The 15,739-nt window shown below is 40.9% G+C and overlaps 1 protein-coding gene across 2 annotated transcripts in view; it reads left to right on the top strand.

Annotated features, from left to right (window-relative positions):
* ANK3 (ankyrin 3) overlaps window positions 1-15,739 on the top strand; it is a 205,971-nt gene that overhangs the window by 152,715 nt on the left and 37,517 nt on the right. The window contains exons 30-37 of one of the 2 annotated variants that reach the window (XM_051800208.1): window positions 5,301-5,512; window positions 7,169-7,376; window positions 7,930-8,026; window positions 9,250-9,478; window positions 10,081-10,206; window positions 10,962-11,084; window positions 11,576-11,602; window positions 13,350-13,431. In XM_051800208.1, the coding sequence (XP_051656168.1) occupies window positions 5,301-5,512; window positions 7,169-7,376; window positions 7,930-8,026; window positions 9,250-9,478; window positions 10,081-10,206; window positions 10,962-11,084; window positions 11,576-11,602; window positions 13,350-13,431 (1,104 nt within the window). The remainder of the gene's footprint in view (window positions 1-5,300; window positions 5,513-7,168; window positions 7,377-7,929; window positions 8,027-9,249; window positions 9,479-10,080; window positions 10,207-10,961; window positions 11,085-11,575; window positions 11,603-13,349; window positions 13,432-15,739) is intronic. The other variant, XM_051800209.1, reaches the window with a different exon arrangement.

Genomic DNA, 15,739 nt, shown 5'->3' with positions numbered 1-15,739 from the left:
TGAGATTGAAGTGATGATTTGGTATTTGGGCAGAGTAGTGCTGCCTTGTGGTGAGTTAGTGGTGGTGAGTTAGTGGTGAGTTAGTCAGCACTGATCAGGAGCTTGCTTATTTTCTTTTCAAAATGAGTTTGATTTGATTTTGGGACAGGAAATCTAGGCACAAAAATACTATTCTAAAGTGCTCCAACTTGCATCACTTATGAAAGACCTCCGGAGGTGCCATATGGATAAACTGACATTTTACAGAGAAGAGCTCAATAATTAAAACACTGAGAGGCGTGAAGTCCTTGGTACTTCGAGCCTAAAATAATAAGCTTCACAATTTTGTAGCCACAGTAAAACTTTCTGACCTATTGAGGGTTTCAGGTGGCTCTTTCCTTCTGGGGAACTGCTGTTTGAGGTTAGCGGGTGTAGGTGCAGCCAGTGAATCACAGAAAGTATGACAGACATTATTCCCTTAGAGCAAAAATATTTGGCGCCTTAAAAGCCAAACCTCAGGAATGGCTTTTACAAATCCAGGCAATTATTTGTGAGAGGAAAAGGAGAAAAAGTACTGCAGATACACCCATTGTGTCCATTATTTGTTCAGTTAATTTTAACTTAATCCTTCTCTAACTAGGCAAATAAAACAAAAAGCCCACCCTGCATTAAAATAGTACAAGAGTTTTGACTAAATTTCACTCTAGTTAAATGACACCTTTTCAGTGTAAAAGGTCTTTCAAGTGATGACCAAAAAAAATTACAAATTTGTAGAATTGAGTGACCTGGTTTTTTTCATCTGAACTTTTACTGGTTTGTTACAAAATACCACGGTTAGACTTGGTTCTGGAGCGGTATCTTGTATTTCAGAAGCCACAACTTTGGAAGAAGTTTTATTCCAGGTATGAACTCTGGAGGCAGAAGCAATATTTAATTTAAATAAAGAGCAGCCCCATGGTCATTTAGAGAAGTTTAATGTTTCTGTGTAAGAAAATTCATCTGCATAATCATCTCTTGAGTGCCATAGGCTACTGCAGGAGTGCCCATTTTCTGTTAAAAGCAGCTGGTCCATTCTGTGGTAGATCTGCTGTGATCACTAGTTCTTTCCTACCCATGTAGTGAAGGAGGGCAATCAGACCTTTCTTCCCGGCTTCTTAATATGCCAAGTGTTTAATGATGCAGTTTTCTTCTCTGTTTTGTTTTTCTTGTTTTGCTCTCCCAGTTAGCTAGCAGGGATGAGAGAGCAAGGACATCAAGCTTCCCCTTCATGAGGACTGCTGGAAACCTTCTGTTCTGTACTGGGAGCAGCACCATCTGCTGGAAAACCTCGTTTTAGATCCAAAATACTCCATAGCAGGAGGCACCGCTTCAGGGCTAATACAGGATTAAATAATAGCAGAACTTTTGTTTTATTACCATGAAAGAACAATGAACTATGATGTAAAGAGTTTTTCTTTAGTGCAGTCAGGTTTCTGTTTAAATAGGTTTTATTTTAAAGATGGTGCTGTACTTAGCCAAATATAGAGCTAAGGGAATACAGGGAACTTGGCCTTTTTAGGAATAGGAGGAGTGTGTCTTCAAACACAAGGGCAGCAATTCACAGCTCTCAGCCACATTACATTTATTTATACTTGAACCAAGTAAAATATATGTATTTTTTTGAATTTATTATTTTTAGGAAGAAGCTCTCTGTCTTGTAATTTTCAGACTTACTCCTTTTAGATATAACTTGTGTTTGCTTTTTACATTTCTGCACCCTTTATAGGTGCCTGTAGACAAATTGTGGGCACTGAGGTAGCTAATCTTTTGACAGTCATTTGCAAACTAGTGAGTGAGCCAAGAAATGCAAATATTTGTGGCTACAGTATGCTTGCAACTGTACAGTGTGGTTTCAGATGGGAAGCAGGAGTTTTTACATAACTATGTCTTTGAATCTACAGATCAAACCAGAGTGTGACCTTGTTTATACCTGAAGTTTAAAATACCACCATAAATCACTCTGCAGTGATTTTGCCACATTTCCAGGAAGAGTTTTCAAACATACTGTTGTTAAACTTTGTGTTGTGAATGGCAAGATAAGAAAGTGCACGAAAACAGACTTAAAGGGCATTGCCTTATTTGAGGATGAAACATCCTTGTGGCAGTGGGAGTGTCTAGCTGTGTAAGTGAAATACTGAAGCTGGGAGTGTGGGTCTAGTTACCAGCACTTTCAAGACAAGTCTTACTGCCCTCAGCTTCTCCTTGCCTCTTGCCACATGATCTTTCTGCCTCCATCCATTTCCTGTATTTTTCTCCTTGTGAACACTGCCTCCTGCATGCCACACTTTTAGTGCAATAATTTCTTAATGGGCACGTCTCTGTATGAGGAAAACTGGTATCCTGTGCTCACCCCACCTTGCAGTCTGTGCATGGTGACAAGGTCAGCTCTGCTTTAGCCAGTACTGTGGGAAGGTTGCAGAACTCAGAGAGCTGTTCAGTCTGTGAAGTACATTGAGATTTGCTTTTTCAGTGCTGGCAAAATTCTTTTAAGGCCCTGGCAAGGGAAATCAGATACCAGATCATGCAAAGACATCTTGAAGCTCATGAAACAGCCAGGTGTTCTGGGACTTGTCTTATTCCATTTCTAGTCAGAAGACACTTGCTCTGTGTTACCTTATCTGAAAGTAAAAAAGGAAAGGTAGTAGACACAGGATGAACTTGATCCACAACTGCCTCTCACCTGAGAGAACTGGTGTGATTGCTTTCCCTGACCTGAGACACCCTGTGTGAGGTCCCTCTCTGACCATGGAGGATGTGGCTGGGTTTCTCTTCTCCCATCCAGGAATCTCAGCGTAATGCTCACGTGGTAGCATGGATTAGAGGGTGAGGAGGTGTGATATTCTTTTCTTCCCTCCTTCCCTTTTTTCCACCTCCTGTCTCCTCCCTTACTCCCAACCAAGCCATCATAGGATAAGTGTACCATACACGTGGGTGGCAGGAGAAGACGTGCACAGAGTGCACTCCTGACTTACTGAAACTTAATAGCCCTAGGTGATCTTTGGGCTGCTGGCACAAACCTGGGAGACAGTGGCATCGGGAGATTCTTCCCCATTCTGCCATAACCTTTCTGCTTTACCTCTTCCTGCTTTGCCATCCCTATCTGTAGGATGGGGTGTATGGCATACTTCTCTGTGGCTAAGCTCTGCTCCTTGCCAAAACCCCACCAACTAACCCAAAAATCCTTTGAGATTTTTAACTGAAACACTTTGCATAGGAATGAAATATCAGCTGCTGAGGAAAATAGTAGTGATGATAGCTCTTTCTGTGAAATGCATGAGGTGTGTTCCTGAAACGTGACCTCTCCCAGGACTAGTTTTCCCTGTTTCATTAATTCTGTCATGCTAACGCTGCATTTCTCAGGGCAGTCAGAGAGGTGGTTTGATTGCTCATCATCTTTTTTTTCTGTTAGAGGGCAACTTCATATAGAAGCTTACACATGTATTATCCAAACATAACCTCCCTGTATAGCGTCCTTCCCCTCCGTTCCCAACTGTTGTTCTGCCACTCTGATATCCACATCTTCCTCCTCTAAAGGAGAGTGCCTGCCAGGCTCAAAGGGTTTTGAAATGTTCTTATATAAACCACTGATTTTCTACTTCAGGAGAATTTTAATTATCCTTCATCTCTGTGAGCATTTTACAGTGGGTTTAGTCTGTAGCAACAAACAGGAGATGATTAGGATTTACCAGCAAGAATATACCTGCCTGGGAGTTCAAGAATCCAGTTTGTCTCCTGCACAAGCCACTGCTTCCAGAGGCTGCAGGCAGAATGCCTAATTCATTAGAGGGCTTCAGATATCAATCTCTGAGTCAAAGTAAATGGAAGCTGACATAATGATAAGAAATTACCCTCTTCTGGTAGGTACATATATTCCACAGCAACACTGTGTGATTAATCCAAACTACCTGCTGAATGTTTTAAAATGGAAAACTGACATTTTACAAAATTTATATTCTAATTATTTTGGAACTGTAATTGAGCTTACATATTCAGAGGAGGAAAATGCCTTAGTCACATAAAGTATTTTACAAGTGTCTTTTGTCTTAGTATTCTTTCTGGTCTTCCTGCTCTCTCTTGCTGCATCTGATAGAAAACTCATTTTTTGAGGAACAAACTTTCTTTCATGGTTTTTAAGGAGGAAAATAAGAGTTGAAACTTGTGGAGTGCTGGAATGAAACTCAGTTACAATAGATAAAAAATCTGAGCGTAAGAAATTACAGGAGAAATGCATGACGGTTATGTAGTTATCTCCATTCTTGAGTAGTGTTTATATCAAAGGGATTTCACCATTGCATATGGGGTTTCAGCAGTGCAAATACATACACACACACACATATAGTTGCATAAGTGGTTATATTCTTGACCCAGATTTTCCCCGGTGCATGTATATCTATGTTGCATATTTAATTAGTTAATATGGGTAGATACTCTATGCACTTTTCTGAGCCCTGGTGACCCTACAAACTGGGAATGTGACTGAGAGAACTAATTGTTGATGACCTGGTTCTGTTTCAGGTGTGTCTGAGGATGCATTAAGTTTCTCTAGGAACTGAGGGGCACATTGCAGTTTTTGGGGGGGCAGATAACCCAATGGCCAAAAGCCTGATGTGGGAAGGGGAACTCACTATGGTTTTATTGGTAGTGCTGGGATACAGAGCTCTGTCACTTCCACAGTTTAATGGAGAGCACAGTGTCTGCTCAGGATTATATGGATATCAGTCTGGGAAATAACTCTCTCAAGTGCCTTAGCTGGCCAGACTTAGGAGTGCACGCCTGACATGAAGTGAGTTCATGAACTGAGTGATTTCCTGTGGTTTTCTGCATGTTGGAGCTACATGAGGGAAGAGGCTGGGAATAAATGTCTTTTGAAGTTGTGCACAGAAAGATCAGTGCACTTGTGTGCTTCTGGATAGCAATGAGAGAGGGAAGAAGCTTGAACATCTCCTTCAGCCCTCCTTGGACTTCTATGCTGTGTGACAAAGCTGCCATCCTATGGCAGGTGCTGCTGCAGACACTGTCACACCTTAGTACTCAGATCTGCGTGTCTGGTGCTGTTGCCCTCATTGTCAAGATTTATGCAAAAGCTCACAGAACAAACCAAAGCTTGATAATTTGTAGCACTGAATGTCGGGTTTTTTCCTCTCATAGTAAATAAATAATAATAAAAACCCCCAATCTTCTTAAGCATTTTAAGCCTTATTCCAAACCTCACACTCACAGATGTGTGTGAGATGAACGTGGGCAGGTAATGCCTGACTGTTTCCCCTGTCTTCTCCCACCAGAGCTGGACAGCGTGGAGGAACTGGAGAAGAAGCGCATCTGCAGGATCGTCACAAAGGATTTCCCCCAGTACTTTGCAGTGGTTTCACGCATCAAGCAGGAGAGTAACCAAATTGGCCCAGAGGGGGGGGTGCTGAGCAGCACGACGGTGCCACGTGTCCAGGCGTCCTTCCCCGAGGGTGCTCTCACCAAAAGGATCCGTGTGGGGCTCCAGGTAAAGCTGCCCTGGTGTTTGTATCCGCAGCATTTATAAGCACATTGTTGGTCTCAATGCACAAGACTTGCAGCTGGGAACCCTGCAGCTCCTTGGGAGTGGGTTGTGACATAGGTCCTATTCACACCTGATACCTGAATGGGCACGTCTGCCTGGGCACACTCCCTGCCTTTGTGTCCCCCAGGTGCAGGTGAAACAGTCCTCCCCTCTGTGGCAAAAGCCCAGCTCCCCTTTTATCAACTCAGCACCCAGCGAATGGAGAGAAAAGCAAAGATCTGGAGCCACTGTGGCCTCAGTGCTGTTGTCTGCCATCTCCTGTTGGCTGCCAGCAGCTCTGAGCTGCACAGCCACTGTGCAGTCCCAGCCTCCTGTGGCAGAACAGCAGCTTGTGAATGTTGTCACTGGGCTGCCCTTTGCCACAGGAATGTGTTTGGTAAGGATTTCATGCAGCTGTTTGCCAGCTGTTACTGGGTCAAAAACCTCCCACATACATCTGTTGTATCTTAGGACATTCACCATTGGTGTTTCTAGCAAAGGATGAAATCCAGGAAGAGCAAATAGCCTTAAACTCTCTTTAGACAAACTGCACAGAAAGTGGAGAAATATTCCATAAGAATAGGAGGCATCTTTTTCTTTGAGTTGTGTTAATTGTCACTTAAAATTAACTTAATAACCTGCAAATCTGATGGGTTCATGAAATAGAGATGCTGGTTGGATTCCAGTGCTTGGAATTCGCACTGAAACATTTCTTTTAATGGTATTTCACGTCTAAAGATTATTAGTCTTGAGAAAATGGAAGTTCTGCTCTTATGATTATGCAGCTGTCTTCCCAGAGCTCCCTAGTGTGAAGGAAGCATGACAGCTCTGTATGCAGGGTGTGACTGCTGAGGCTGCAGTGTGCCTACACATTCTTTGTGTATCAGTACACTGTGCAGTTTAAATAATAACAAGTGATGGGTCAGACTGATTGAAACAGACTTGGAAGTTAAATTAAAAAAAGAAAAAAAAGGCAAAGGGATGCAAACCCCCATTTCCATGTCTGTCACTTTTGGGTGTAGAAAATGGGAAATTTGCTTATAGATCTTCTATAGCTTAATGCATTTCATTATGAATTTGACCCAAACAAGTATTCATTTTCTAATAATCTGTAATGGAAAAGCACAGGAAGCACTAAGTACAGAGGTAAGTCAGAGTGCAGTGTTCCTCAAGAGCATGAATTAGTTTGGCAGAGATGTAAGAGTTGTTCGTCACCTCCAGGAAACAGTGCCTCGTCCTCACTTCTGAAGTGCAGAATAGACTTCCTTTTTGCCTTTTGAAATTGTAGTTAGTGTCACTCATCACTGTAAATTAAAAACAAAACCAAACATGTTCTGAAAAACTCTAAGCAAATACTGCAGGGAACCTTCTGAGATTTATAGTTTGACTGTACAAGTTAGCGATTAGGAAATAAAAAGTAAGTTGTTGAAAAAAATACTAGGCATGAATTATACTAATAATCACCCTTGAGAGTTTGGAGAAGGCTTTCTGGGGAAAAAAAAAAAGGAAATAAAATTCTACAGAAAATACAAGGAAAGTAGAATTATCTTTTAGAAAATATTTCTGCATACTTATAACCAATTTGTAGCTCTAGTTTAAATACATTCCTCATGTTGACAGGCTCAACCGGTTCCAGAAGAGATTGTCAAAAAAATCCTTGGAAACAAAGCAACTTTCAGTCCCATTGTCACTGTGGAACCAAGAAGAAGAAAATTTCATAAGCCAATAACCATGACAATTCCTGTGCCACCTCCATCGGGAGAAGGTGTAACCAACGGGTACAAAGGAGACACAACGCCCAGCCTTCGACTTCTATGTAGCATTACAGGTTAGAGAAAATCCTGCTCTTTGCAAAGGTTTCTGTGACAGCAACATCTCTGCACTCACTGTCACAACTTGTGCTTTCCACTAAAGGTACATTGGTGTTCTGGTCCAGTGGAGTTCAGATCAACTCTCCCGAGCAAAGCCAACTGAAGGCATTTCAAAGGCTCCCACTGATTCCCTGAGCTTTGTATCTGGTTTCATACCATTGTAAAAGAACTCTCCCAACAGATATTAAATGCTAATTTTATATTTAGCCAGTATGAAGAATTTCGTTCCTTGCTATTGAACGTGGTTGTCACTAAAACTAGTTTGCAGAAATAATTCTGTGCTAGCTGATATCAAGGGGGGTTTGCTGTTGACTTGTAGGTTTGCTCTTTGCTTACATCAGCATCGGTTTTGGTGTGTAATATGTGGTGTCATATAGAACATGTAGCTCCAGCTGTTGGTAAACATTAATGTGTAGGTTCTCTTTTTATGTATGAAGATAGAGATGTTCTTACATGGTCTGTATGTGCTTAGTGTTTGAAAGGAAATCTCTGTGGTTTATATTTGCACAGGAGGCACTTCACCTGCGCAGTGGGAGGACATCACGGGCACCACTCCGCTGACGTTTTCAAATGACTGTGTCTCCTTCACAACCAATGTTTCAGCCAGGTATGGGAGCAGAGCTTGCCAAGTGCACCTGGGGAGTAGCTTCCCTTGATTAACAACGTGCATAGTTGTAGGGTTGTGTTTTGGCTTTCTCTAAGTCTTTTGCAAGACTGATGAAGCGGTAATGGACCAGATGCCGCTTTGTCACTACATATCAGCATCCCACACGTCCAGGGCTGCACATGAAGCTTTATCCTGGCCTTTTCTGCTGTGGTGATGTCTCCTGGCAGTCACACATGCTGTTTCTCTGAAGGCTGCCATGCCACACAGGGCTTTGTGTTTTTTCTGCAAATGGCAAGAGAAAGGGAAAGCTTCAAGTGCTCTTTCCATAAAAAAACAATTTAGGAGGATTCATAAAAATGTATTTGTTTAAAAATGTAAAGACATTCAATTTCTGGTTCTGGGCTCTTTAGCTGAAAATTATGTTAAGTTGCTTTCCAAAAATATCATTTGCAAAAAATGATGGCTTGAAATTAATTTTGATGAACTTAGTGTACTTACTTGCTGATTGGAGGCATTCAACAATATCTGTAGAAATCATGCATCCTAGAGGAGAAAATGCATAGTATAGCATGTAGAGAGTTTATAATTCAGTAAATAATATTTGCAACTATAAAAACCTTTATAAAAAGAGAGAAATTTGCTGGAAGAACCAAATAGATCAGGGCTGAAATATTGTGGAAAAGACTGATACAAAATATAAACTAAAATAATTATAACATGTCACATTTGTCTTCCAACTTTTAATCATAAGATGAGAAAATATTAATATAACACCTGTCTCTAGGAAACTTCACCATGGGCATATTTGGTTCAACCTAAATGGGAGATGTGATTTTGCTGTATGTATGTGTTATAAAGGAGTTTGTTTAAGCAAATCAAATGTACAGTGCAGCAGCAGCACATTTCAATATACACAGCGTGTGGTCAAAGAAATACAATTTCCCTGCTTTGGCTTCAAATGAGCCTTAAAATAGACAGGTTTATTTGATACCAGTGTGAAAAGGACCAAATAAGTATGCCAACATTTCATTGCCATGTATTCTCATTTTTAAATGGTTAAAACTACACTGCAAGTAGAAGGAAAATTGCAGCTTTACGAAGTCTGGAAGGACAATACACATGCAGAATGACCAAGGATACAGAACATGGTTTCTCTTTAAAGGCTTAAGCAATGTTTGAGTAATATGGCAAGTTGATTTAATGGTTCACTTTTTCCCACTCAGATTTTGGCTCGCAGACTGCCACCAAGTACTAGAGACTGTTGGGCTGGCAACACAACTTTATAGAGAATTAATATGCGTTCCTTATATGGCAAAGTTTGTGATATTTGCCAAAATGAATGACCCTGTGGAATCCAATTTGCGTTGCTTCTGCATGACTGATGACAAAGTAGACAAAACTTTGGAGCAACAAGAGAACTTCGAAGAAGTTGCAAGAAGCAAAGACATTGAGGTACGTTTCTTGCAGCTGGCTTCCTCTTTGTCGGTGGACAGTGTGTTTTCCGAGTAGCAGCAGGTCCTGCAAAAGCCACTATAAGCCAGGTTAAGTTAAATAAAGATTCACACCAAGGGTGTGTCAAAAAACTTCTGGAAAGGAGGACAAAAAAGGTCAAGATGGAAGGAGGAACATGAAGACCTGTCTCCTAATGTCTCCCCAGTGCAGTCTGCAGTGGGTTTTGTACTCGCTGCTGTCAAGTAACCCTGGTTGGGCTTTGCAGACAGCTGACCTGGAATTCCTTCTCAAAGGCCCCGCAGACACACAGTCATGAGTAGGGCTGGTTTGTGGTGGATATGTAGTTACCAACTCATTGTTTCTTGAAGAAATCTACACATTTTTACTCCAGAAAAGCCAGCCGTGTAGCTCATGTTTTCCCAAACTGCACTCAAAATACCTCGCCATAATGCACAGTGGTTTTCTGATTTGTTGTTGAATTTAATCTGAGTGGGGACTTGTGTTAAACTCAGGAACTGTGTTGGGGGAAATCGTGATACACTTATGTGCATGGATCTACTATGAAAAGAGGTTTCATTGACTTCTATTTCTTGCTTTGATAGGTTCTGGAAGGAAAACCTATTTACGTTGATTGCTATGGAAATCTGGCCCCTTTGACTAAAGGAGGACAGCAGCTTGTTTTTAATTTTTATGCTTTCAAAGAAAATAGACTGCCATTCTCTATCAAGGTAAAAGCAAAACAAAGCAAAACGATCCTGCTGAGTTCTTTCCTCCTGCCTCTCCCTCCCTTTTTTTAGCCCTGTAGGACTAACTTGCCCCAAGAACGTAAGTGTAATTGTTTAATATATGAATAACATGGAGAGGGTGCTTTGCTTGAAGCCACAAAAGAGCTGCTGGCAGATCTGGGAACAGAATACCCATGATATGGATTCACAGCCTTTTACTAAAGCCATATCTCAAATTAGACCTCCAGCATATTTATTGCCAGTAGATCACAATTTCCTAGGGACTAAGCAAAGGAGTTGCATTCAATAACATACTGTAATACAGAACAGCCTTCAAAAAGTGTGCACAGACTGTTCATGTCTAAATTGCCATGAATGGACACTCACTTTTCCTTAGCCTTGTCATAGCTACCATGCTGAAGAAGTTTTTAAGCATTTTGGTAAGCACAAGTGGCAGAAAAAAATGGTGAGCAGAAAATGTCTGTCAGTAATATGCCAGTATGAAACTGTCTAGTTGGACACAGTCAACAACCTGTCTTGCATGGATTGCTCATCAGAGAGCTTTAGGGTGATGCAACCCTTTCATGGTGACACCTTTTCTCCTTCAGCACCTCAGGCTGAGCTCCAGCTCAGTATCATTGGTCCTTACACACTAGATAGCTTCTTGTGGAGAGAAGCTCAGAGAAACTCTCCAGAAACCTCCTCTAGGAATCTGAATTACTACATATTACTATACTGTATTCAAATTTCTTTTCTAGGTAAGAGACACCAGCCAGGAACCCTGTGGTCGATTATCGTTTTTGAAAGAACCAAAGACTACAAAAGGACTGCCACAAACAGCTGTTTGCAACTTGAATATCACTCTGCCAGCACACAAAAAGGTATTTGTTGGGAAAAGTAAATATTTTCCTTATTGATTGGGTTGGATTTATTTCTGTTCCTTTTAGTTTTTGTCTATTTTTTTTTCTTTTCCTGCTAGTGATAAAGAAACCCTGTGAGTTGTCAGTAATGAGAATGCTTTGGAATATGATAAAGGCTTTTAAAATTTCTGTTTTATTGGTTTCTTGTATGTAGAACGCTTTTAAAGTCTCTTGTTACTGTGGTGTCAAGTTCCTATAATTTTTACAATTCTGTTTACAGCTCATACTTCAGCCTGCAAGTCATAGATTTATGCTTTCAGTAATGTCACGTGTTTATTTGCATTGGATGTAAGATTTTTTTTTCTTTTCTGTTGACATTTTGGATTTGCTTTGCCTTATAAATCAGCTTGCATTTTGTGCTCCCAATTTGGTCCTTTTCATATCCTGATATTCTTTTCCCTGCTGTCCATTATAATATTCCTTGTCTCTGCAATGCATCTTGGGACCAAAAGGAAACAGAGTCAGATCAAGATGATGAGGTAATATAAACACTGTCTTCTGTTTTTATTTCCTTCAGATTTAGTGAAGAAAAATAATATGTTACAGAAAAAAACCCCCAAAAAACTATTTTTAACCTATGGCATTGAAATGATACCTACAGAATAACTGTATCCTCGACATCTGATATTCTGTTGCAAAACAGTATAAATGCACAAATGTGGAAAAACATGATTATATATTATGAAATTAAATGAAACATTGAATAATAGCTGTCTAAAATTTAACTCATGAAAAATTATATAATTTTAAATATCAGACCAAGTCCATTTTTGTCAAAATCAAGAAGAGTTTAGTGGATAAGATTTTACCTCTTGGAGTAACACTGACCATGCTTTGACTTGTATTTCTGAGAAGGAAAAATGTGTTGCTGAGGCCATGATAGTGGCCTTGTAATATTTTACCTCCGTAACTAAACCGGATTCTTTCAAAAAAGCAAAGCAGCCATGAAAAATTTCTAAATATTGTGTTCAAATCTATTTTCAAATAAACCTCAGACATTTGCAGCTTAAAACTCCATTGTTTGATGGAAACTGCAATATTAGATTGTCAGGAAGTTGAATGGGTCTTACTCATTAGAGGTAGTAGTAGCTGAGATCATCTTATAAAAGAAACTACATAGATGTTTCCCATTTACCTAGCAACAATTTTTTTTTCCTCTTCCGGGTGGCAATTAAATAGCAGTTGTCACCTGCTGATCAGAATAATTAAAAAAAATTACCAACAAACAAAAAAAACCCAACCAAACAAAAACATTCTTTACCTGTTAAAAAATAATTATAGCAACCACATCACTTTGACTCCACAGAATTTGTTCCCAGTGAGCTACTATATAGCTATAATAATAGTTTCCTTTCTAAAAAACCCATATTTTTAGCCACATATTCAAGTGAGTTGATCTCTGGAGGACCGTTAATACTTAAGACATCACACTAGCAACCATGCCACTGAATGCAGCAACTTATGATGCAATTTATCAGTTAATAGTAGTCTGCTTTCTAATCCACATCTTTACATTTTGTGCATATTAAAAAATCCCCTCCCATGCCTTTTTTTGTCCTTAATGTATTCACTTTAAAGCCAGTGTACATTGTGGTGTATGTGCTTTTGGGACAAATTAATCTGGGGCGAAATATGCAATCGATCTAAGTTGTACTCTGATGAATGTTTTATGTCTGTACCTGCAGTCTTTTCTGTTGATCTCCTGTTTCTAGCCAAAGGTGGTTTATTTTACAGAGAATGAATAATATCACACCATTTCTAGTAGTGTGAAGCAGTTTATTAAGTGATAATGGGATAATATAGCACTGATACACTTGAAGGCAGCATCATGAGCTGCATCTGCTATCTAAGCTCTTCTGCCTCATTAGCGGAGATGATGTGAGCAGGAATGAACCCCTGGGCTCACTCTTAGGGTTCCAGTCCCTTCCCTGCTTGCTCCAGAAGGGTAGTCATTCACAGCAGGTCTCTGCCACCTCTAGCAACCATGCTCCCTGCTCCGCCGTGCCTGGCACTCATCACATGGCACACGGGAATAGAGGCCGTCTCTGTCCCTTCCCTGCCAGCTTGCCCAAATTTGGCTTCAGTGTGCCATCCTGAAGCTGAATGGAAGCATCCATTCTCCCCTGCGGGGTTGTGGCGGCCCATCCTGCTGAGGTTTGAGGATTGTTCTGTTCAAACAGGGGGTAGGATGCTGAAGGCACTGAGCAGGGCTGTGTTTTGTTGCAGACGGAGAAAGCTGACCGGCGCCAGAACTTTGTCTCCCTTGCTTTACGTAAGCGCTACAGCTATCTGACTGAGCCTGGAATGAGTGAGTTGCTCTTACCAATGTACTAAACCATATATATATGTGATTTTTCATGAGAAGAGACATTTTTTCTATAAACGTTGTATTTGGTGTCGCTCTGGGGGAAAAAAAAAAACCAGAGAAAAAGAAAAGGAAAAAAAAAACTGTCTAAACCAAAACTCTTGGATGGTCTGTGAACTCCTGTGTTGTGAGAGCTTGAAGAATCCTGACTGGCAAAATATGTGTGTTAGTTAAGTAAAAATACAATAGTGTTTAAAAATGCTATGTAGCTCCAGAGTGGGAGGATTGCAGATTGCTTTCAAAAAGAGTCTGTTCCTCTTCCTTTTGAAACATTGAAGAGAGGTGCTATAGAAGGGAATGTTACACAGAAGCTCAGCAAGGCTGGAGAAAGCCATTCAGATAAGCACTTAAATGTTTAGATGCTTAGCCAAAATAGACTCTCTCATATTTTATATTTTCCCTCTTCTTTCTCCTCCTCTTCCCTTTTTCCTCTGTTCCCTGCAGATGCTTTTTATTCCCTGGCACCACACATTGCTTCCTCTTAAACTTTATGTTCCCCTTCACCAGACCTGTGGCATTCCTTTCCTTCCTGGTTAAATACAATAATGTATTTGGCTTAGCTTTTCTTCCCTCACCTCTCCTGTCTGAGGTTGACTGCTGTTGTTCCCCATTTCCAGGCTTTTTCTTGCCTTTTTTTTTTCACTTGTGACTTCTCAGTTGCTACCCTGCAACAGACCCTTTGATATAATTCCAAAAATCCATAGACAAACTTCATCGGGTCTTGGGAGTTCCCAGTGGATGGCTGCTGTTTATTTATCCTATAAGATCTGTGGCTTCTTTGGATCAGATGTGCTCCAGAATATATTACCCTTCTCAGGCCTGGAAGAAGACTTCAAGCATATAGCATCTGAAGAAGCTATCAGATCTGCTGAGACATCTTGATGGACTGTTAAGGTATTGTCACAGGCTTGATGGGAACTGAGAGACAAGGAAAATTAAGTTGCTTGAAAGGAGGTTGATGACTGTGTATATTGCTCCCAATAAATTTTTTAGCCCTCATTGAGGAAAAAAAAAGTCTTATTTATTCACCAAAGGTCCATTAAGTCTCATTTACAAAAAGTTGGTGAGAATAAACCGAAGTCCACTTGAACTGTACTCAAAAAAAAGATGGATTGACACAGTAGGAATTCTTGCACGTTCTTTACCTATTCTGTCCCTTTTGGCAGTGGTTACTGCTTAAAGCTGTGAGGTACCTAAAGAGGTTATGAGATATGATTGTGTTTACCAGGAAAGAGCACAAACTGATGGTTTGACCCTCAGCTGAGCACCACCTCCTGTGCACATGTAGTGTGTAGTTCACAACTCCACCTGCACCTGCTGGTGTGAGGGAAGGAGATGAGCATGGAGGTGCAGCTCTTCCAGAGAGCACAGACTGCCCAGCACAGGGGGAGGACAGCTGCTGTGCCTGCTTTACACCACAGGGAGCTTGCTCCAGTGACTGCATATGAGTGATGAACTTCTAGATATTTACAGGGCATTCGATGGCACAGCTCCAGCAGTTTTGGTAGCAGCAGGGATTGTTCTTTTTGCTCACACAAGCGTGTGTGTGTGTATGTGTGTGTGTATGCATGTGCATGCAGACAGAGTTTTTAGCTCTGCACCCCTGCCAGTGTGAAGCACATTCCCCTTGATTCCGTGTCTGTATCTCTGCTCAGGCAAAGGGCACAAAGGTCCCAAAAGAACGGGAGCACTGCAATAGGCTAAACCTGCTGGGTCCTGAGTGTTTGCTTGGGGCTGAGGAGGAGCAAGTCTGAGCAGTGGCCACGTGTATGGGTAGACTCAGTGCTTTCCACTACCAACTGCAAGCAAGGAAGTGTGGCCTAATGCACAGAAGGTAGTAACTGACATCTGCTGTCTTAATAAAATCTTGGATGCAGAGTGATGGAAATTGTTAAGGCCAAACGTGTCTAGTAGCCAAAAAAGGGCTGTTATATAAACCCACTCTTTAGAATATTATCCCACTCTAAAGTCTTGCATGGTTGGGGGAATTTCTTTGCTACTTCAGAATAGTAAAATTGCCCTGTCCAGTTCATAGCTGCACACACAGGTAAATTACTCATTTTTTCTTTGTACTGGTTCTTCTCCTCAGCTGCAATAAGGAGCACAGAAAAAGCATCTTAAACACATCTGAATCTGTGATTTAACAGGAGAAGGAGGAGTTGGGAGGGCAGCCTGTTGGTTTGCTTGACTCACTAGTCAGTCGAAATAGACTGACTTATCCCAGAGACCGTGGGGTCTCTGTAAAGATATT

Source organism: Manacus candei, unplaced genomic scaffold (genome assembly GCF_025592945.1).
Source record: "Manacus candei isolate 608988 ecotype Guabito, Panama unplaced genomic scaffold, ASM2559294v1 h1tg000050l, whole genome shotgun sequence".
In the NCBI taxonomy this organism is placed as follows: domain Eukaryota; kingdom Metazoa; phylum Chordata; class Aves; order Passeriformes; family Pipridae; genus Manacus; species Manacus candei.
This window is presented reverse-complemented; position numbering and strand designations above follow the sequence as displayed.